Source organism: Asterias rubens, chromosome 3 (assembly GCF_902459465.1).
Source record: "Asterias rubens chromosome 3, eAstRub1.3, whole genome shotgun sequence".
Lineage (NCBI taxonomy): Eukaryota > Metazoa > Echinodermata > Asteroidea > Forcipulatida > Asteriidae > Asterias > Asterias rubens.
In genome coordinates, this window is record NC_047064.1 from 13888371 (window position 1) to 13913221 (window position 24851).

General features: G+C 37.1%; 1 protein-coding gene across 1 annotated transcript; it reads left to right on the forward strand.

Moving 5' to 3' along the window:
• Window positions 1–24788, forward strand: LOC117287875 (endothelin-converting enzyme homolog). Its single transcript, XM_033768465.1, has 16 exons — window positions 1–30; window positions 2669–2853; window positions 6106–6315; window positions 7650–7766; window positions 8595–8780; window positions 9550–9606; window positions 12038–12184; window positions 12628–12714; window positions 13797–13921; window positions 14945–15167; window positions 16381–16557; window positions 17552–17655; window positions 19367–19477; window positions 20839–21037; window positions 22660–22904; window positions 23749–24788. Exons 2-16 carry the CDS (start codon window positions 2776–2778, stop codon window positions 23846–23848), a joined length of 2166 nt encoding a protein of 721 aa, XP_033624356.1. The 5' UTR covers window positions 1–30; window positions 2669–2775; the 3' UTR covers window positions 23849–24788.
• Window positions 24789–24851: the final 63 nt, after the last annotated feature.

A 24851-nucleotide genomic window follows, 5' to 3' on the forward strand; every position in this document is an offset into this window, starting at 1 on the left:
AACTGTTTGAACTCCTTGTTGAATATTGAGGTAAGAATGTCACCAAATTGTAAAATTATTTAAACCCATTTGGCTAAATACTGTGATAACGTCACTCTATAGTGTTCACAATTGCTTTGTGCTTAGGAATGTTATAAGTAGGCCTAACTAAACGCAGAGAGAATAAAGGAAAATGTTTGCCATATTGGTTGTGTTTTGCAACTCTGTGTACTCACTGAATTGAAAGCGTTCCCACACCCTAAAACCCAAAGCGTGAAAAAGAACTGCATTTTGGTGGAATTTTCGGAGATCGTGTTATAGCATTCATTATCTTGTCACACATAAACATGCAATGCATGTCTCCAATTTAAAGACAACAATACATGCAAGATCAGTGGATATAAGCATGGAGGTAGAATTAGACCTCCATGATAAAACTGACGAGGGAAAAACAGACAAACAGTAATAAGGGAATAAAAGGGTAGCGACGAGTTCTTAAACTAAGAACGAGCACTTGTACGTTTTTATTCCCATTTTTAAATGCCTTTTTGGTTAAAAGGCGTAATAAAGTATAAGAAACTCTGAAGAACTTATCCGTTTCCGACGTGCTTGAGCTCTGTACGTCATTGTGTTGCATTGTTATGACTGAGACGACAGTTTCCGGACCCGTTCGTGCGCGTAGTCTTGATGCAAGCAAGACGTTCTCGTTTTCCTTTCACACACAGTTCAACCAACTCACCGACAGCACCCGCATTGCCCGTAACAAGAAACGTCTTGCACCAAGACTAGCGCATTTGTATCCGAAAACAACCGGTTATAAACAGTGCTCCAGCTGGTCATTATCAACCGTTTAAACACCCCACGTGAAGCGCTCTAGGAGTAGCGAAACTTCATGAACACAAATTAATGAGTACTGATTTATACATAAATATTGAGGTAATAAATTGGGATCCGTTGACATAATTATAATGCATGTCAACGGATCCAAATTTCAATATAAAAGCAGGATTGCTTTTAAGTTGCCATCTTCCGTTTTCTTTGGGCTTTTTCTCTAAGACTTTAAAATACCTTTGAGCCATTGGCTGGTTACTGAGGGTGAAGTCTGTCTGCCGACACTTTTATTTTAATAATCCATATCAGCAATCAATAGTCATACATTCAACTCACCAGTTTAGCATTCACTGATCAAATAATACCATTCAATTTAATAGCGCCGCAAGACTCGCTCAATTTCGTAAAAGCTATACAAAGCAGCAAGAGCTGGTAAAACATTTAATGTCAACAAGTGTGTTAAATAGGTTATACCTATTAATGCAATAGAAATCCTTATGCATTATTGAAGTAAGAATGTCACACAAACAAAAAACAATTCACCGGTTTTATTTAGCATTCACTGGTTAAACAAGACCATTCAATTTTCATTACGCCACAAGACTCATTGAATTTCGTAAAAGCTACATATTAGCAAGAGCTGGTCAAACACTCAATGTCAACAATTTTGTAAATATAGGAAGTGACAAAAAATTAAATAGAATGTCTGAAATCGAATTTCTGAATGTGAGCATGAAAGCGAAAATACAACCATTTTTTGTATAGCAAAAAAATGCCTAGTTTGAGCATTACTCTATATATGGTTTGAGTAGATTGGGGGAAAAAACGTACCGTCAATTAGAATGCGTGTTTTAAAGGCAGTGGACACTATTGGCAATTACTAAAAAAGTTTATTAGCATAAAACCGTACTTGGTAACGAGTAATGGGGAGAGTTTGATGGTAAAAAACATTGTAAAAAAAGGTACCCTCTGAAGTGACGTAGTTTTCGAGAAAGAAGTATTTTTCCACGAATTTGATTTCGAGACCTCAAGTTTAGAATTTGAGGTCTCGAAATCAACCATCCAAAATCACAAACTTCGTGTGACAAGGGTGTTTTTTCTTTCATTATTATCTAGCAACTTGGACCGATTGAGCTCAAATTTTCACAGGTTTGTTATTTTATGTTTATGTTGAGATGCACCAAGTGAGAAGACTGGTCTTTGACAATTACCAATAGTGTCCACTATCTTTAAAAAGACTCACGGATCGCTTAGATCTAATGCGTTCATCTATTGCATTCCACACACTAGGACCAAAGAAGCGGATTGTGTTATTTGTTAACCTTTGCTGATTTTTGTTTTCTTGGTGTCAAAAATTACATTATAATTAAAATTAGGCAGAAAATATGCAAATAGTTATTTCCAACTAACTCGTTGACATTGACATATGGTGTGACACGTAACAAGCACGATACCAGCATAATTATTGTATTCCCATTTCGAAACCGATGATTAGCTACGGTGTGTTATAAATGACATCATTATCGTGTCAAATGCTTCTTTCAAAAGCCAAATTTGAAATTGTTTGCGAAATTTAATCTAGATTAAACAGTTAAGTCAGATGTAATTTAAGTATATCAAGTCAAAATATGAGTGTTTATTGAAATATAAAGACGGATCTTATTAAGTCACCTCTGTTTTGATGACTTGTTTTTGGCATTTATTGGTTTCGGTAGTTTACACTGGCTCTCTTTTTACGTAGCGGCATGACCACCTGTTGGCTGGAGGGTATTGGCTTGTAGTAGCCACACAACAAACACATAACAGCCACAAACACACCAGCATATAACCATTGCCCGTTCTCTTTTTTTTTATGCAGCGAATCCATTCATTTAAAAAGAAGCGAAAACTCCACTTGGACTTGGTAACAACAGGAGCGAAAACAACGAATCCAGCGGGGGTTCGTCTCGCACCGTGCGTGCCAACATGCTTGCCGCCGTTGTTTTTGCCGTCTGCCTGGTAGCAATCGCTGATGGCTTGCCGCTTGAGGAGAGCCAAGGCCAGGTAAGGATCGTCATAGCTATAGTGTCTCGATCAAGTTGTCCTTAAAAATGCATCTTAATGAACAAATATTTATAAACAAGTGGTGTGTCTTCTGCAGTGATTCTACCCCCCCCCCCCCCCCCCAAAGATCGACCCCGCAATCGCTATCTAGTCTGAGAAATAAAACATTAGGCCTACGTCATTGTGCAATAGATTTCGGTATTTTAAACCCATATTTTTTGCCCATTTTATTTTCAATTCAACAACATTTAGACTTCCATCAATTGGCAATGAATGCCTAGTTTTTACTCCGTAATGTTACATCTTTACTTTCATACTTTGCTGCATAAATTGTTATAGAGTAAACCCTGTGAAACCACACTTTGCTTTTTACTGGAAAGAGTTTCCCAAACTCTCTCCACTGTAAATTGACATGAAACTCAAAAATACAAATTAATAACTTTTTGGGGGGATATCAACAAAAAGTAACATGTCATGATTCAATAACAAAATATAGCATGACATGAATAACTGTTTGCCGACATACATCAACGACAACGCGTAGGCCTACGGTACCCTAATGGTATATTACGAATATGAAAATGAACTGCGTGCATAATTTACTCACATTATTATCACCCAAACAAACTACAGGCAGTTTTATTTATACTCAAACAGCTGTTGAAAACAGCTCTGCATGTCATATCAAACGAATCAACATCAAAGTATGACCGTTTTTTTTCTTCTGACATTTATTGCTTTATTTTGGTCTAACCAAAATATCGACTAGTTTGTCCGCAGAAACAGAAAGTGTATATGTCAACGGACAAATTCCCTCACTTAAAGACACTGGACACTATTGGTAATTGTCAAAGACCAGTCTTTACAGTTGGTGTATCTCAACATATTCATAAAATAACAAACCTGTGAAAATTTCGAACCCAATCAGTCTTCGAAGTTGCGAGATATTAATGAAAGAAAAAACATCCTTGTCGCACCATGGTCACACGAAGTTGTGTGCTTTCAAATGCTTGATTTCGAGACCCGTTTCTTAATCTGAAGTCTCGAAATCAAATTCGTGGAAAATTACTTCTTTCTCGAAAACTACATCACTTCAGAGGGAGCTGTTTCTCACACTGTTTTACACTATCAACCTCTCCCCATTACTCGTAATCAAGAAAGGTTTTATGCTAATAATTGTTTTGAGTAATTACCAATAGTGTCCACTGCCTTTTAACAACAATGTCCTGATATTATGGTGAACTAAAACTCTTTGTTTTCTAGTTACAACTTGCAAACGAATAAAGGCTAACATTACATTGACATAATATGCGCTTGTAAATTAAACCGAATAATTTCCGAAAATGTATTGTAGTTATGTAATTGATAGCTGTGAAAAACGCCTCTTCAACACATTACCGTGATGTAAAACCACCCCACCATCCACCCAAAAAGGCAAGGAGTACAGAAATAATAACATGATGACTAAATATTATAGCAATATCTTTTGTAAAAACAAAATAATGCAGCCACACCAATAGCCGCCCGTTCACAGACACAACGTACCAAATGTCAAGAGATTGTCAAGTTTTATTGTGTAGGCTATTAGTTTATATTACTTTTAAATTTAGATTGATTTTTTTTAAAGCTGGTATGAATTGAACACAGGCTGACGTCCAGTCGGAAGTTAATTACCACTTATGGTTAATGAGATAAATGTCCGATCACACCTGTTTGTCTCCAGTTTCGGTGTATGCATATAATTGAAAACTTCTACAACGTATAATCGTGCTCCTTTGGCAAAACAAACATGGTAGCCGGCCCTTAAAGGAACACGTTGCCTTGGATCGGTCGAGTTGGTCTTTGAAAAGCTTTTGTTACCGTTGTTTTAAAATGCATATGGGTACGAAGATGCTGTTTGAGTAGAATACGATGATCCACACAAATATGCCTCGAAATTGCACGGTTTTCCTTTTACCTCGTCGACTAACAAGGTCGGCCGTTTATGGGAGTCAAACATTTGACTCCCATAAATGGCCGACCGTGTTAGTTCGCAAAGTGAAAGGAAAGCCTCGCAATTTCGAGGCAAACTTGTGTGGATCATTGTATTCTACTTTTAAAACATCTTTCCAACCATATATGCATTTTATAACAAACGATTACAAACAAAAATACGCTCTTTATAATAGACCAACTCGTCCGATCCAAGGCAACATGTTCCGGGGAAAGTTGTGTTCTATGGGAGATGGGGGCATGTGCCTTCTTAGCTTGAAACGGGCCTATATTAAAGGCATGGACACCCTTGGTAATTGCCAAAGACTGGTATTATCACTTGGTGTATCCCAACATATTGTAAGCACAAAATAACTAACATGTGAAAGAATGTGCTCAATATTGGTCATCGAATTTGCACGGAAATTTGAAAGAAAAAGACGTCCTTGTTGCACAAGTTGTGTGCTTTCAGATGCCTAATAAAATGCTTATGGCCTGAAGTCTTTTAATATATGAGTGATAAACTGTTCTAAAAAATTATATGACTTCAGAGGGAGCCGTTTCTCACAATGTTATCAACGGCTCTCAATTGCTCGTTATTTTGTATCAATAGTTTGGAGCATACATGTTAAAGAAGGTCGATCGGCAGTCATGTCAACTATATTTACGTTCTAATTCTGAATTATCTCTGGCTTCATTTGGGAGTTCACATTTCGCAATAGGTTTCAACACAACGTTGGTTTGATTGTTTGTCTTTGTTTTGTTCTGTTTGATTGTTGTTATTTGTTTGGTTGTCTTTATGGGTGGTAGATATGCTGTTAACCCCCATCACTTCCCTCCTATAATAAAGCACTGAAATAATAAAATACTTCGAATCTTTGTAACTAATAAATAGATATAAACAGCACGTAGGATACAGAGCAAAAACACACACTCAGTCACTCTGTGGACATTCCTTTCGGCTTAGGTTTTGGATGGCGGCTCAGGCTAGCTTGGCCCGGCGGTTGTTTTGACAATCGCGCGTAGCTTTGCGTGTAGGCGTTCGGGGCTTTAGAACGGAGCCTGAAGCTGAATCCAAAGCCGAAGCAGTCGATTCGAAAAGGCCTGCAAAGAAAATTCTCATTCTTTAACACTGGTGAGAACCTTTTAAGGACCTCTTTTGTTCTCAGATCCACACTGCATATTAAATGCTTACCCAAGAAGAAAAAAAGTTCATTTTAGAAACAAAAGCATTGTGTGTCAAATAAATTTCTGGTTTTGTTTTTACATCTGACTGTTTAGACAGAGCAAGGTCTATGCTTGGATCCAGAGTGCGTGATTGCAAGCGGGGAAATACTAAGTGCTATGGACCCATCAGCAGACCCATGCGATGACTTCTACCGTTACGCTTGTGGAGGATGGTTGGATAAGGCCAGTATACCCGTTTGGTCAACTTCCGCTTCTATGAGCTTCCAGGAACTTTCAATCACCAATTTTGAGATCATTAAAGAGGTGAGGAATTATTGCACCCTAATTCAGCTCTGTAAAAAGCCATTCTACACTTTCTGAACAGAACAAAAATTGAAAGTTCACAGATTTACAAACAGCTTACAGGGTTTACAGAAGGTAGGCCTAATGGTGAAAGGCTACCCTCGAAATATTAAACCATGAAATGCTTTTCTTTTTGAGAAAACATTTGAACAATTATAAATTTTCGATATCGAAAATAATGGATTTATTTTAAACACAAGTCATAAGACACAAACGTGCGGAAACAAGGGTGGGTTTTCCCGTCGACTCCGATGACCGATTGTTTTATATTTAAATTGTGATACACGAAGTGTGGACATTTGGACAATACTCAACCGATGTTGTGCAATTGCTTTAATTTAAATCCAATACAGCCTTTCTTGTACTCCCTTTTGTAAAAGAGTAATTAAAAAACACTATATAGTCCGTCCGCCTTACCAACCTTGCAAAGAGCCATATATGGCGAACAAGTCTTTTAAGAGTGAAAAACGTGTACTCTCATCTCGATTTAGAGTGAAGCTCCATCCAATTTCACTCAAACAGAGTGAGATAGATTGATTTTCACTCCCAAATGAGCGAAACGGACACCACTCAGACAAGAGAGTGAATCACTCTTTCACATTAAGAGAACAATCTTGTGAGTCTTGTGTTGCCTCCTTCCATCACCTCTGGGACCCTGGTTCAGATCCTACCGGGGGCACTATGTGGATTGGGTTTTTCAGCCCATACCTGACTGCGTGGAATTTCCCTGGAACAATCATCTGCGGGGTTTTCCTCCCACATCTAACACTTAAATTTCTTCATTGTCTTCTCACCTTGTCTAAATGCTGAACATTCTTTGAAAAGAATTATCATAGATGTAGATTATGAATGTAACTCTAATGACCCCCCCCCCCATTTTTAGTTTACAGTTTAAAGAGAAGGTACACGTTTGGTAATTGTCAAAGACCAGTGTCCTCACTTGGTGTATCTCATCATATGCATCAAATAACAAACCTGTGAAAAGTTGAGCTCAATTGGTCATCGGAGTTGCGAGAAAATGATGAAAGAAAAAACACACTTGTTGGACGAATTTGTGTGCTTTCAGATAGGAATAAAAGACTTCTAGCTAGAAGTCTTTTATTATTTGAGTGAGAAATTACCTCTTTCCAAAAAATACGTTACTTCAGAGGGAGTCGTTTCCCACAATGTTTTATACTACCAACAGCTCTCCAATGCTCGTTACCAAGTCAGTTTTTAAGTTAATTTGTTTTGAGTAATAACCACACGTGTACCTTCCCTTTAAAATCAGAATGCCCCCATTTTTTCTTGTTCAGATATTGGAATCCAAGGACCCGACGACCAATACAGCAATGGTCAAAGCAAGAGACTTCTACGCTTCATGTATGGACCTAGATGCAATAGAACAATATGGTGCCTCACTGTTTGGTCAGGTAAACTAGATTATTGATGTACAATGGTCATCGGTACATTCATTAACGTGTAATTTTTGTGTAGGCAGTTCCTCAATAAAAGTGTGTTTTCCCAAACAAAAATTCTCTAGAAGATGCCAACTGGAGCGTCGAGTTGAATCCAGAGGTTCTTTTCAGAACCACCCCAACTCATTTAGAGATTTTCATTACATTGTATACCGCAAACTTGTACCTATATCAAAATTCGGTTTATTATATCACATTATGATATTATGTTTCATGGTTGGTGTTTAACGCAGATTCGAGGCAAATGCAAGCTGATAAGTCAGATTTGTTCTTAACTTTTAGAATTGTTTTAATATTTTTTTTTAAAGCTTTTTAATGGGAATAAAAAATTGGTGACCCATGATCTTAAGCGACCGTTTAAAATCGTGCATGGTAATAAACCATTGACTTGATCCATTTTTAATCGCAAGGCCACGATCCTGCCGGTTTTAAACGGCCAATTAAGACCTTGTCGCCAACTCTTGTGTTCGCTTATTACTCTTTATTCCTATAAAAACTAGTCACTGAATCGGTTTTGTTTAGGTCTTTGTGACGGGCAACATTAATCAACTAAATCTCAATGTTTTAATTTGGTTTGTTAATCAACTGTTTAAAAAATATTACAACAAAGCTTTAAAGCTTTCGTTATTATCTCGTAACATTGACGACCAATTGAGTTCAAATTTTCACAGGTTTGTTATTTTGTGCACATGTTGAGATACAGCGAGTGAGAAGACTTGTCTTTGACAATTACTAAAGGTGTCCAGTGTCTTTAATAATGGTTCTTGCTCCTTTTTTATACAGTTGATATCACAAATTGGCGGATGGGATGTTCTGCGAGACGACTCTGCCGGTTTCAGAGCAGAGACTTACACAACCCCAGATAACATCATTGATACTCTAGTTACTGTCAGCGAGCACTCTCAGAGTATACTATTCAACTCTTTCGTCGGGGTTGATGACAAAAACTCATCTAGAAATATCATATATGTGAGTTCTTCTTATCTTGTCCACACTCTAGATGTTGTGTCTCAGCCAGAACTGAACACAGCTCCTTGTAACATCATTGTACTCTGCAATGTCCTCAAATCTGCCTTGCTCCTATTTGAGTTTTTTGACTCTTTATTTAACTCATGGGTCAAAACAAAAGAGAACAATAGAGTCCTAAAGTGGGGAAAGGTCCAAGGAAAACATATACAAAACCAATGGGATATAACAAAAGGTTTAAACAAAAGAGGGGCAACAGGGGGTCCACGGTTGCAAGCGTATTCAAGCATGTGTGTGGATGTTTGTGTATCGTGGTGTTGGGATCTGCTTATAAGATGGAAATTGTGGGGTGATTGTTTAGGTAGGAACTGTATACTTGTGGGGTGTTTTGACTTTGTATGACACATTCAACAATGTTTTACAATGAAATATTAAACAAAAGGAATCATACACAACACTTGACTCAAAGCCCATTAATATCGCTCCACTAAACACGGCAGCCGTCGATTTCACAAAACTCTTCCTAACTTAGGATTAATCTTATGACTTAAGGACGATTCCCAACCCTGCACTGTAGCATGCAGACCTTACGAGATAAGACGAGTCCTAACTCTTTGTGAAAGCGACGGCCTGCTCGCGTGTCTGTTGTTTTTTTAGTCCGGTTGTTTCTATGTTCGGGTTATGTTTTGTGATTTTCCGCTCATTAATAAAAGCGAATGCAGAACAAAGAAATGGTTTATGTTAAAGTTCCTTTCTTCTTTTTTTCGTCTAGTTTACACAGCCATCCCTGTTTTTAGGTCCAAGGGAATATTACCTCGGTGGTCACGATGTAAGTATACGGTTGCCATTCTGTAAGTTATAGGTTTTCTCGGTCAATTTCGGCAAGTGAGCAGCCAATTTAACCACAAATCTGTTCTATTTCGCGCGAAATCAAATGCTACTAAAGGGTCATTCGATTTCGTTTTATGATTGGTCAAATGTAATGTTCATTCGATTTTACAAAATAATCAATCATTTTAGCAATTCATCAAAGCAGCTTTCAAATTTGCAGACGCTTCTTGAGACGTGTGTGCTCACGAAAAAGAATGATGATATGCTAAATTGAACAGAGTGCTAAAGGAATTTGTCTCGACTCGAAACGAAATTGAATGGCCGAGATCTGTATTTGAAACGCAGTAACAACTGGAGAGGCAAAACAGCTTTAATTCGAACGTATGAAAATGAAATTGACAGCTAATTTGCCGAATTTGACAGAGAAAACCTATATTATGTTGAATCGAGACATTCACGGAGGACTTACAATAACTATATACCCATTTTCAGGTGACGTCACTCGCATCCATTCACTTTCATTTACACGCATTCAAATGCACGTATATTTCCCCGAACCCAAAGGGTGTCTTTTTTAGCTATTAATGTATTCAATTTTGTTGTCGTGTAAACATGATTTGGTTATCTCATTCATATTCGTTTCAGTCTGTCTATTTCACTGAAGAGGCATTTAAGATTTCACTTTTACCATTTAAAGTTGATTTTACTACATATCATTTACACTTGATTAAATTGACTGGTTGACTAGCTCTCGCTACTGTACGAAATCGAATTAATCTTGCGGCCAAGTGAAATTTAATCTTCTTATTTGACAATTGAGTACTAAAATGGTTAAAATGAATCACTCCTTTTGACTGTTGAATGCTGATTCAACATTTCTCAGCTTTTTAAACGTTAAACTGGCACTTGACTGAATACTTTACAAAGCTGGAATTAACACTTTAAAAGTGTAGTCACTCACCGAACTCATGCAAGTTAGCGTTGATTTCAACCCTTTAGTTTCTAGTGTGTATAGAAATGGATACGTCATTAAGAAGAAACTGCAGTGGTGACTCTCAATAATATAGAGACTTCAGAACCATTCCAATTTATTCTAGAATTTAGTATAAAGAAATAACTTAACAGTCCAAACATCCATTCCTAACCTCAAACATCCTTACATCATAACATCCTATCATCATGTCCTATTTTATAAAACATTCATTCCTATTAAAATATGTATATGTATGTTAAAACGTAGAACCTCGTTGTCTGAAAATGGTGTTGTCCAGCGTGGCACTTTATTTTGGAATAGTCTAGATGACTCTCGCAACTTTTACCCCAAAACTTAAAACTCGTTTTCTTAACCATTTAGCCACTGTACCGCCCAGCCGCATATAGCGATACACTGTATGCGGTACGAGGAAACCTCGCTAGCTTGTGTTTGAAGAAACTGATAGTCATTAGTAGGTCTACGCATTTGTTAATATATCTAGTTGTTATAGATCGTTATTAATTCTCCCTTCACAGTTGACTTGTCGAAGCTAATGATGATGAAATAATTTAGCTCTTACGAAAAATAAAACGCTCATTAGTAAACAGGAAACTGTTCATCATTTATGATGATATTGTCGAAAATTAACGCCTTCGCATTTAATCAGTATGAGCATTGAGCCAGAAAAAAGCCTTCAAAAGCTATTGTGTTCATTTTATCCGTGCACAAAAATATTCGCCATAAAAATTACCGTAGCCGTTTAACGAGAGGCATTTATTGTTCCCATGAGAACTTGTACTTTTAGACAAATATTACCGAAAGGGTAAAAAATTGTGCATACACATTAAGGCATGGCTATCTTTTAAAATTTGAACTACGATTCCAGTAATTTACTGCAAGAATCTTGAGAAATTGGATTTCAGCAAACTCGGGCGGTGCAGGGACAAAAGGGTTAATGATATAGGTTTCGGAAAATGAGCAGTCAATTTCATTTTCATGCGTTCGAATTAAAGCTGTTTTGCCTCTCCAGTTGGTACTGCGTTTCAAGTTCAGAATTATGCCATTCATTTTCGTTTTGAATCGAGTCAAATAGAAAAGCTTGGTGGTTAAATTGGCTGCTCATTTTCCGAAATTGACCGAGAAAACTTATACTAAGATTCGGATGTTATTTTTGTATGTCGAAATAGTAACGGCTTTATTTTCTGTCTTACACTTGTTAGTTTTGTCCTGTATTTTTAATGTCTGTCTGTTTTTTGGTCTGTCTGTTCATAGGCTTGAGAACAAAAGCTGTGCTTCTCCCCGGACCTAGATGTTGCCTTTTGTTTAAAGTTTCACCTTTTATTTGATGTTTACAATACTTTTGACCATATATACTCTGTATTGTACACTATTTGCAACATTGAATAATCGTTTATATCTATCTATATCTATCAATATTGACAATTATTCTACACAGGATTTACTGCAAGCCTACCTGAAGTATGGAGTAACAATGGCTGTTCTTCTTGCTGGTGACATGGGATCGGTTTTAACTGACGACTTTATCAATCAAATACAGCAGGACATGGAGGATATTATACAGCTTGAAAAACAACTTGCTGAGGTAACCGCACAGTGGTAATTTTTTTCAGAAACTGCTAGTGTACAAATTTTGTAAAAGTAGGATTTGAAACTTTGCATGGTGGAAATACGATATAGAAAGGTTTGCGGTAACACCATGTGTAATGACTATCTCTATTAGTTAGGGTGGTTCTGAAAAGAACCGTTTCAGAACCACACCCCCGTTGAAACCAACGGTTCTTTTCAGAACCACCCCCAACTCATTAGAGATAGTCATTACATAGTGTTACTGCAAAACTTTCTATAATTTTGTAAACAACAAAATACAAATACAAAATATTTCTGTAGAAAAATTATGTTCTATTTATTATCTTGTTACATTACGTAAACAACTTGCTGAATCAAATTATTGTGATGATTTCCGAAATAAATAAATAAATAAATAAATAAATGAAGAGATTAATTCTGTGTTTTACTTTAATACAGATCATGATGGCTGGTTCAGAGTTAAGGGATCCGTTTAAGAGCTACCATAAAATGACTCTCAAGGAATTCAGTGAGACGATTCCTATAGTAAGAAATATTGTCCGTTCATTCTTTATGCGTTTTGTCTAAATTTGTCGTACAGTTTTCTATTAAAAACTAGAGTTCCTTTTCAGTTGCTATTGCAATACAGTCTCGATTTCATGCACATGATTGATGTCTTATCCTCAGGTTCGTATACATACATTCTATTTTATTTAAAGACATTCAAGACTAAATTGTTCACCATTCGTCAGTTGATTTTCTAGTAAATACGTAAAGGACTGGTGAAATGTAATAGTTGGCCCGCCTCTTGCAATCTCTTGCGAAATTGAAGGATCTTCCCGAGTAATGCGTGTGATTTTTGAGTATGAAATTACTGAGTATGAAGATTGAGTTTGGAGATAATTATGGAAAGCTTCCCTTAAAATATTACTTGCTGAGGTGCTGTAGATTTTGAGAAATGAGTAAAACAATGTCACCAAAATATGTTTCATCTCGGTGAGACGAAAATTATTTTAGCGTGTAAAAAACGTATTTAGTGGTTAAGGTAATGTCACATAACTAGTAAATACGTTTTACATGCTTAAACTGAGAACAACATTATTTTCACTACATTGTTTTACTCATTTCTCATAAACTACAGCACCGCAGCAAGTAATATTTTAAGGTAAGCTTTCTATTGTCTTCAAACGGTGTAAGTTTAATGTAAATCTGTGGACATCATGATTTGCAAAAAGCACCCAACTCCTCTAATGGAAAGTTCGAGTTGTTTTCTTTAAATCACGTCAGAGATATATTTATATTATTTAATATGTAGATGCTTGTTTGTGGGGGGTACGGAGGGGTGTTGCATCGGGGATAAAGAATATAAATTGCTGATATGAAGCACTGTTAACTCAGTACTTTCCCAAGTTCTGTGGGGAAAACCACAGGTAAATCAGGGTGGAATTCGAACCCTGTGACTTGCATTTGAGGGAAATAGCGTATACACAGCTCATAATGGCTACAAACATTTACACAGATATATTTGTCGCATTTTAATCGGAAAGAAACCTATTCGACAGTATTTTCTAAAGATTAATATTCTTTGTGTCTAATTATTTTTTTGCTGACATTTCTTTGTGTGGCAGATTGATGTCTTTGCGTACATGAAAAACCTCTTTGGGAAGGAAATATCACCAGATGAGGAAGTCTTGGTCCCCACCTTAAAGTTCTTCCCCAGATTGAATGAGCTCTTGAAGACGTGCAGTGCTTCGTAAGTTGCTCATCTTTTACTGCTTCAACAGGGATGCCCAATTGATACAAAATTTGTAAACCATCCAGCTAATATAGTCAGTTTCATTTTCATGCGTTCGAATTAAAGCTGTTTTGCCTCTCCAGTTGTTACTGCGTTTTAAATTTACAATTCGGCCATTCAATTTTGTTTAGAGTCTAGTCAAATTCCTTTAGCACTCTGTTCAATTTAGCGTAGCGTCATTGTTTTTCGTGACACACACGCCTTAAAAAGCGTATGCGAATTTGAATGCTGCTATGGTGAATTGTTAAATTGAATGATTATTTTGTTAAATCGAATAACGCAAAATTACACTCGGCTAATCATAAAACTAAATCGAATGAACCTTTTTAGTAGCATTCGATTTCGCGCGAAATAGAATAGCTTGGTCTGGTATTGGCTGCTCATTTTCCGAATTTGACCAAGAAAACCTATACTAGTTAAGAACAAACTTAACATCTATTAAACTTTTTGAACGTTCTTTTCATCACTATAGCTTAGTTTTTCGAATAGGCCTAGTTGTTGCACACACAGGATCGATTTTTGAACGCTCGGTTTTTGATATTCATGTTTGTGTCCGATATCTGGCACCAACCATTTGATTTGACTTGTAAAACAACTTTGAGATATTTTTTTCATTATAAATTTGACTTTGCAAATTTGCTCGTGTTGTTTTATTGGGTGGATGTTTTATTTATTTTAAGTGTGTATATTTTTGTCATTTTAATCTGTGTAATGTTGTAACGGTTGTTGTTAACTATTAATTGCTTTAAGTGCCAATGGAAACTAAAGTTACGTTTATTTGTGAAGCGGACAATAAAAAATCCAATTCTAATTCTTAAGGTTTCGATAACAAACCCATAAAGTAGGCCGCGTATTTTTTTTATAACTAACAATGGTGGTACGAAACCATTCCATGTCCAACAACCAAACGTGATGTTTTTGTTTTTGGGTGCTATTTTTACAAGGCCTTGTACAAACAGTTATTGTTATTTGTAAATGCAGGACAGTAAACAACTACATGAAGTGGCAGTTAATAGCTTCATTTTCTGCAGCCTTACCGCGGAAATACAGACAGGCGAAGTTAGAGCTTAAAAGAGTTTACTCAGGGATCGAAGCTAGTTCTCCCAGATGGTTATTATGTGCGTCTACAGCGAACAGCATCCTTGGCTATGCCGTCGGTGCTGAATTCATTAAGGAAAGACATAGCTTTGAGACAAAGGACGAGGTAAGATACCACAAAACGTATAATTGATAGCCTACAAAACGAAAGGCACATGGTCATTACTAAAAATAACTAAATTTACCTGGTAACTATAGCAGTGGAGAGCTGTTGATGGTATAAAACATTGTGAGAAACGGCTCTCTCTTTGAGAAAGAGGTGATTTACTCAAATAATAAAAGACTTCAGGCCTGAAGCCTTTTATAATGAATAGTGAGCACACACATTTGTGCAACAAGGGTGTTTTTCATAATTTGTTCACATGTTTTTTACGCATATAATTGCCGCTTCCCAGGTTGTATCGTAATTTGGGTGTGATCCAGTTAACGGTTGTATGGCTTCTGACTGGCACCCCCGAACAAAGATATTGACAAAATAGGGACACCGCCAATATAGGGCTAGATAGCTCAGTTGGTAGAGCGCCGGCACGTTAATCCGGAGGTCGTTGGTTCGAATCCCACTCTAGTCAATTCTTTGTTCAACCCCAAAAATCATATAATTTTTGGTTACAAGTGAGAATACTTGTCTTTTACAATTACCAAATGTGTCCAGTGCCGTCAAGGTGAAGTTTTTCTGGGTATTATTTGAAGGGTTTTACCAGCACTTTCTTCGGCACAAAACGTTAAAATATTAGAACGACTTGTGAGAGTCACAGGGAAAAAAATGTATGTTAATTTTTGATGAATGAACCAATAGAGTCCAAACTTTCACAGGTTTGTTATTTTATGCATAATAATGTTGGGGTATACTTGTATTTGACAAAAAGTTTACAGTGCCTTTAAGGTTTGAAGGCAGTGCATATGTTTAGATACACCAAGTGAGAAGACTGGTCTTTGACAATTACTTGGTGTATCTCAACATATGCATAAAATTACAAACTTGAGCAAATTTGAGTTCGATCGGTCGACGAAGTTGCAAGATAATAATGAAAGAAAAAACACAATTGATACACGAAGTTGTGCACTTTCAGATGCTTGATTTCGAGACCTCAAATTCTAAATCTGAGGTCTCGAAATCAAATTAGAGGAAAATTACGCCTTTCTCGAAAACTACATTACTTCAGAGGGAGCCGTTTCTCACAATGTTTATACACTATCACCCTCTCCCCATTACTCGTAATCAAGAAATGTTTTACGATAATAATTATTTAGAGTAATTACCAATAGTGTCCACTGCCTTTAACACATTGATGTTATTGTCGGTATTTTGTTTGGATTAGATTGATGGGATGATAGAAAGCATCCGACAAACGTTCATAAAAAGCCTCCCGATGGTCGGCTGGATGGACAAGGCAACCAAGGCATTGGCTAGGGAGAAAGCCAAAGCAATCGTGGATAAATTAATCGCTCCATTGTGGATCACTAAAGAAAGTGAACTCAATCAATACTATGACAAGGTAAAGACATAATAGATGAATTGCAAGGGTCGTGGGTTCGAATCCCACCCGAGTAACATGCCTGCGATATTTTTTCACAGGACTCGGGTAAGTACTGAGTATACAGTGCTAACACACATCGGTGTATGGGTAAAAAAAAAATAATAATAATAATAATAATAATAATAATAATAATAAGGTAAAGACATTTCAGATTATTTTGTTAAATTTGGATGAAAATGTAGTCTTAACTTTTAATCTGAAAGTATTATTTTGCCTATAGGATTTGAGGCATTGCATAGTGAGGTATCAATATATTTTTGGTTTGCAGTAACGCCATGTGTGTATCTCCTTGCCAGGTAGAGTTTGTTCTTGGAGCACTGTCATTCTTTATTCTACTATACCGGTCTCAGCATTTCAAGCTTGATGACTAGAGCCTGCTAATCGAAACGTTGAGACCATGTCAAGAACTGACTCCGTGGTAGTATAGTTATATGATCACATTAGCTTAAGTAGCAGTCCCGCCAATTTTCTATCTTTCGCCCGGGAAGTATATAGTTTTAAAAAAGGCAGGACAGTTCTTTTCAGAGCTGAGAAGACTCCTCAACATCCGATAAATCTACTCTGTGATATTAGAATAGCGAAAGACAGCAAAAGACAGTTCAAACTCTACCTGGCAAATAGATGCACCCCTACCGCAAACCAAATACCTATATTCTTTTTCTTTTTTTTCTTAAATGTGAAAGGCAGTCGAATCGAGAAAACCGTGTTTAAAATGAAGTTTTAAACCTTGACAATATGACTTTATAAAAATGATTTTAATGCTATATTATTTTCTTTAAACAAATCACTAGAATAATCACGTTTTGGTCGTTAATTTGTCTGATTGCGTTTGTTTCTTGAAAACTTGGTAATCAGCAGGAAGTTACTTCAATGAACCTATATGATCCAAGATCTCTTTCCGGTAATTAATTTATATGATTTCAAACAACACAACTATGTTTTTTATTCACAGCTCAGAATCACCAAATTAACGTTATTGGGTAATCTTCTTACGGCCAATATTTTCTACGGAAATATGAACAAAGAAAAGCTAGGCAAACCAGTGGACAAGACAGAGTAAGTTTAGGTTGAAATGGTTTAAGTGCTGATGTTACACAATGTTGTTATCAAATCACTCTTCGTCAAACAGAATATGCCAGCCAATAAAGACAATGGACACTATTGGTAATTGACAAAATACCAGTCTTCTCACTTGGTGTATCTCAACTTATGTATAAAGTAACAAACATGTGAAAATTTTAGCTCAATTGGTCGTCAAAGTTGCGAGATAAAAAATGAAAGAAAAAACCACCCCTTGTCACACAAAGTCGTGCGCTTTCAGATGCTTGATTTCGATACCTCATCTGAGGTTTCGAAATCAAATTCGTGGAAAATTACTTCTTCTCGAAAACTACATCACTTCAGAGGGAGCCGTTTCTCGCGGTGTTTTATACCCTAGTACTTGCTACCAAGTAAGTTTTTACGCGAATAATCATGTTGAGTAATTACCAATAGTGTCCACTGCCTCTAGCAATTTACTTGATTGAACAATATTCGTAAGCCTACACACGCCATTTTCCGCAGGGAAAGCCTTTTTGATCATGAATCTTTGAAACTTTGGACCAATCAAGAAGATCGTTCATGGCTCTGATTTAATATTTGTTTCATCCTTGGTTGGATGTTTGAATCTCTTCAAAATCAAGGGATTGTAAAGGCTTATTTTCGGTTGTGGATCAAAGCAGCGTTTGCTCGGGTGGTGAGGCGGACGTCGCTCCCGGTCCCGCCGGAGTTCAGGAACATTTTTGTAGAAACCTTTGTCAAAGACCCGACTTCTAACTTGTTGTATCTCAACATATGCATACAATAATAAACCTGTGAAGGTTTGAACTCATTTGGTCGTTGAAGTTGCGAGAGAATAATGGAAGAAAAAACACCCTAGTCGCACAAGTTGTGTGCTTTGAGTTGCCACGAATTGATCTCATCTTGAATTCAATTCAAGTATTTTAGTGAGAAACTACTTCTTTCTCAAAAACTACGTTACTTCAGAGGAAGAATCCGTTTCTCACAATGTTTGTATACTATCAACAGCTCTCCATTGCTCGTTACCAAGTAAGTTGTTTTGCTAACAACTATTTTTAAGTAATTATACCAATAGTGTCCAGTGCCTTTAACCTTGGTGCAGAAAAAAAAATGTTCACAGATTTACAAATTACTTACAGGGTTTACAGAAGGTAGTGGTGAAATACTTCTCTTGAAATATTGTTCCATGAAATGCTTTACTTTTTGAGATATCAATTCTCGTTAACGAGAATTACGGATTTATTTTAAACACATGTCATGACACGGCGAAACGCGCGGATACAAGGGTTGTTCCCGTTATTTTCTCCCGACTCCGATGACCGATTAAGCCCAAAATTTCACAGGTTTGTTATTTGATATAGAAGTTGTGATACACGAGTTGTGGGCCTTGGACAATACTGTTTACCGAAAGGGTCCAATGGCTTTAAGCGGAATCCTAACCCCAAGCTATGCAAACGTTTCAATTATTCTTAGAATCTCCAACAAAAAGCACCTTGAATTAGACGTTTGTAATAATTGTAATAATATGGGTGCGTTCGATTAGCTTCCCCGGGTCGACCCCGGTGTTTGACGTGTTTTTTTTTTCCAGGACGAACGTGTGCAGATAATTACCCACGTTCGACCTGGGGGAAAAAACGCCGCACACCGGGGTCGACCCAGGGAAGCTAAACGAACGCACCCTATATCTGAATCATGATTTACCGTTCAGGTGGGACATGACACCAGCCGAGGTGAATGCTTACTACAATCCACAATTCAACCAGATTGTATTCCCTGCTGGTATTCTACAAGTGCCATTCTACTCTCACAAGTTACCAATGTAGGTATAAATACAACACTTAAGAAGAAACTGTAAATAAATATAGGTTTTCTCGGTCAATTTCGGCAAAAGAGCATCCAATTTAACCACCAAGCTATTCTATTTCGTGCGAAATCGAATGCTACTGAAAAGGGCAATTCGATTTCGTTTTATGATTAGTCAAATTAATGTAACGTTGCGTCATTCGATTTAACAAAATAATTTAACAATTATTCATCAAAGCAGCATTCAAATTCGCAACGCTTCTTGAGGCGTGTGTGCCACGAACAAGAATGACGATACGCTAAATTGAACAGAGCGCTAAAGGAATTTGAATCAACCCAAAACGAAATTGAATGGCCGAATTCTGAATTTGAAACGCAGCAACAACTGCATGGAGAGGCAAAACAGCTTGAACTCGAACGCATGAAAATGAAATTGACTGCTCATTTTCTGAATTTGACCGAGAAAACCTATAGTAAACTTGCGGGTACAACCCTGTGTACATCTCTTTTGGTCTCGGTTTGGTGTCGACGTTTCAAACCGTATACTCTGCTCGTCTTCAGGAGAATGCTGGACTGCTGGTGGTGGTTGAGCTTAAGATGAACAAAGTAAAGGCCTATTGTTCGAAACGTCGAGACCAAACCGGCTCTTCTCAGAGCCAACACTCACACAAAAGAGATTTACACATCATGGTTGTACCCGCAAGTTTACCATTTGTTTATATTATCTTCATATTTCTCCACACCATGCAAAGCTTTAAACAATACTAACACATCCAGTATTCATTTATAACCGAACTGGGCAATGGGGAAACAAAAAGATCATTTAATCGCAAATACTCTTATTCTACGCAAAGGGAAGCAATTGTTGTTCACTTCTTTATAAACAACGTGACGTTTCTGTTTAGGCCGTCTGAGTAATTTAAACTAAAAAACGATAAATATAAGAGTCTCTTGTTTGCATTCATTTGTGTTAACCTTTGTAATTATTTATCCTTTACAAATTAATTCATACCACTAGAATATTTTTAAAACAGTATTCATCTGAATAAAGTACCATCACCTTCACATAAATTTATCAATTAAGGTCTACAAGTTGGACTCACTGGACTGTGTAATTATACATCTCACTCATCTTGATTAGTCCAATAATTCTCCATTTTGGGTCTTACATGTTTTCTGTCTGTTCTTTGAGGGCCTTCCCCTCTTGCCATGTGTGAATGTTTTATGTTTTGCTCACTTCCTTAAACTATTGTTACATTTTAATGTGCTTATAAAGTGTTTAATATTAATATTTTTATTCGTCCTGTAATTCGCGCTTGCGCGGTTGGATGTTGAATAAAATAAAATTAATATAGTTTTTATTATCTCAACTGTTAGGTCAATAAATTATGGCGCCATAGGCTGGGTCATAGGTCACGAGCTCACTCATGCTTTTGATAACACTGGAAGGAAATATGACGCGATGGGAAATTTGCATAACTGGTGGAAGAACCAATCAGCCGAGGCATATAAGGAGCATGCGCAGTGCATTGTGGATCAGTACGATGGCTACATAGGAGCAGATGACAATCTTCATGTAAGACAACATTTCCTCGTATTAGCCACAACTCATCTGTCTTTATTATTTCTCTCAAAACTTTAATATTAACTATTATAAACCAGTGAAGAATAACAATTATGAATCAACATACACAACATTTTTCAAAAAACAAATTAACAATCTAAACAAGCTTTTCATTGTCTTTAAGGCCTGGACACTGGTAATTTAATACATTGTGAGAAACGGCTGGATTTGAGACCTCAGCTGAGGTCTCGACTTCAAGCATCTGAAACCACACAACTTGTGTGACAAGGGTATTTTTCTTCCAATATTCTCTTGCAAGTTCGATGACCAATCGAGTTCAAATTTCACAGCTTATTTTATGCATAATGTTGAGATGCACCAATTTATAAGACTGGTCTTTCATAATCACCAAAGGTGTCCAAACCAGTGAGTCCCCTTAACAAAGCACTTAGATTCATCTAGTGGACACTATTGGTAATTACTCAAAGTAATTAGCAGCATAAACCCTCACTTGGTAACAAGTAATGGGGAGAGGTTGATTGTATAAAACATTGTGAGAAACGGCTCCCTCTTAAGTGAAGTAGTTTTCGAGAAAGAAGTAATTTTCCACGAATTTGATTTCGAGATCTCGGAATCAACTTCGTGTGACAAGGGTATTTTTTTCTTTCATAGTTATCGAGCTCAAATTTTCACAGCTTTATGTTATGCGTATGTTGATATACACCAAGTGAGAAGACTGGTCTTTGACCGTTACCAATAGTGACCACTTTCTTTAAAATGAGTACCATGGTAATTTGTATTGTGACATTGCACTTTGATTAACAGTTAAAGGTAGTGGACACTATTGGTACTTACTCAAAATAATTATCATCATAAAATCTTTCTTGATTACGATGGGGAGAGGTTGATAGTATAAAACATTGTGAGAAACAGCTCCCTCTGAAGTGACGTAGTTTTCGAGAAAGATGTAATTTTCCACAAATTTGATTTCAAGACCACAAGTTTAGAATTTGAGGTCTCGAAATCAAGCATCAGAAAGCACACAACTTCGTGTGACAAGGGAGTTTTTTTCTTGCATTATTATCTCTCAACTCCGACAACCGATTGAGCTCAAATTTTCACAGATTTGTTATTTCATGCATATGTTGAGAAACACCAACTGTGAAGACTAGTCTTTGACAATTACCAATAGTGTCCACTGCCTTTAAGATTGATTTGCACATAAGATCAATTTAATCTCTCTGTGACATTGGCCCTTGGTTCCACAGAATGCCAGAAAACAATTTCTTGCTGACTGTGATATGTAAGTCGTTAAAGAATTGCTTTTGGTCTCCATTACAACACATTTCAATCTGAATTCAGGGCCCAGTTTTATAGAGCTGCTAAGCACAACAATTTGCTTAGCATAAAATTTATTCCTTGATAAAAACGGGATTGCCAACCAAATTTACCACTGTTGCATATTGCTTGTTACTGATATTTACATGATGTATATTCTGAACATCACATGAAAATTTGGTAGGTAATCTTGTTTGAATCAGGGAAGATATATCATGCTAAGCAAATGTTTGTGCTTAGCAACTCTATGAAATTGGGCGTTGGTGACACATAACTCCAACACATTTTTTACCCAGGTGAATGGCAAACTAACACTAGGTGAAAACATTGCTGACAATGGAGGAATAAGACTATCCATCCATGCCTATGAGATGTATAAGAACCAGCTGAAGGAACCAGAGAAACTACTACCAGGTCTTCAGGATATGACACCTGAGCAGCTTTTCTTCATTGGGGCGGGGCAAACTTGGTGTAAGTTGGCCACGCCTGAACAGGAAGTGTTGCAGCTACTTTCTGATCCGCATTCTCCTGGGAAATACAGGTACATGGGCCAAACCTATTCTATTTATCCCTTTTATGACATTGCACTTTTTGATGATTAGTGACGGGTTCTCTGCTATATTTTATTGACTGGTTCCATGCTTTCTCTGCTGTTTACTAGTGACTGGTTCTCTGCTATTCACTAGTGAATAGCTCCAAGCTATTTTACCAGTGACTGGTTTTCAGCTATTCAACAGGAAACTGGTTCTCTGCTATTCACCAGGAAACTGGTTCTGAGCTATTGACAAGAGACTGGTCCCCATCAGGTATTCACTGATGACTGGTTCTCAGCTACTTACTAGTGACTGGTTCTCAGCTACTCAACAGGAAACTGGTTCTCTGCTATTGACTAGAGACTGGTCCTCAGCTATTGAATAGTGACTGATTCTCTGCTTATCACTAGTGACTGGTTCTGAGCAATTCAACAGGAAGTTGGTTCTTTGCTATTAACCAAGAAACTGGTTCTCTGCTATTGACTAGAGACTGGTCCTCAGCTATTGAATGGTGACTGATTCTCTGCTAATCACTAGTGACTGGTTCTGAGCAATTCAACACGAAGTTGGTTCTCTGCTATTAACCAAGAAACTGGTTCTCTGCTATTGACTAGAGACTGGTCCTCAGCTGTTGACTGGTGACTGGTTCTCTGCTAATCACTAGTGACTGGTTCTCTGCGATTAGTGACTGGTTCTCTGCAACTCACTAGTGACTGGTTCTCATCTTTTCACCAGTGACATACTTAATTGATTATTAATTTAGTGAAATGTACTCAATACCTTTCGTGTTGAACAGCTTGTTTTCTTAATCCAAACAATTATTTCTATTTCTTGTTTTGTTTTTGTCTCCAGGGTGATTGGAACTTTTTCAAACACGGAAGAGTTCTCGGCAGCCTTCCAATGCCCCCCTGGAAGCACCATGAACCCAGAGGAGAAGTGCAGGGTTTGGTAACAAGTAGACAAGTCAACAGGCCTTTTTCAAACCTCAAACCAAACCAGAGCCAAGGATTGAACAAAGGTCAAAGACTTCCACACATAATCAGGCAACAGTGACTAGTATTCATCTAATAAGTTCATCAACTCAAGAAAATGTTTAACTTTTTACCTCAATACAATTTTTACTACATCATCTATGATGAAATTCTTGGGAACTAAATCTCAGCTATCTTAAATCTCAGCCAAGTATCTTGAGGTTGCTAGGAAAACATTATTTGGAAAATAAGCCGATATTGATTTAGTAGTACAATTGTGTGTATAAACAAAATGGTGAGTACTGACTGGTTCTCATACATTCACTACTGACTGGTTCTCCTATATTCACTGGTGACTGGTTCTCTGCTATTCACCAGTAACTGGTTCTCTGCTATTTACTAGTGACTGGTTCCTTGGTATTCAATAGAGACTGGCTTTCTGCTATTCACAAGTGACTGGTCGTCTGCTATTCACCAGTGACAAGTTCTCTGCTATTCACAAGTGACTAGTTCCCTGCTGTTCAATAGTGACTGGTTGTCTTCTATTTACCAGTGACAAGTTCTCTGTCGTACACTAGTGACTGGTTTTCTGCTACTTATATTTGGGCAAAGAAGTTTGCTTACTCAGCAATAGTTTCTGCTTTAATTTTGAATGAGGTTTTTCAAACATTTCTTTACAACAAACAGCACATGTTATTTCATACCATATTTATTTTGATTTTGTTTTCTTCTCAAATTGTATTGAGGTCAAAGTCTAACATTTTTCTCCCATCAATGTTTGGCAGATGGGTTACAGTCTGTAGTGAAATCAACTGCTTGATATAATCATGCATTCTAAAAAACATTTCAGTTAAAGGCAGTGGACACTATTGGTAATTAATAAAAATAATTATTATCACAAAACCTTACTTGGTGACGAGTAATGGGGAGAGGTTGATGGTATAAAACATTGTGAGAAACGGCTCCCTCTGAAGTGACATAGTT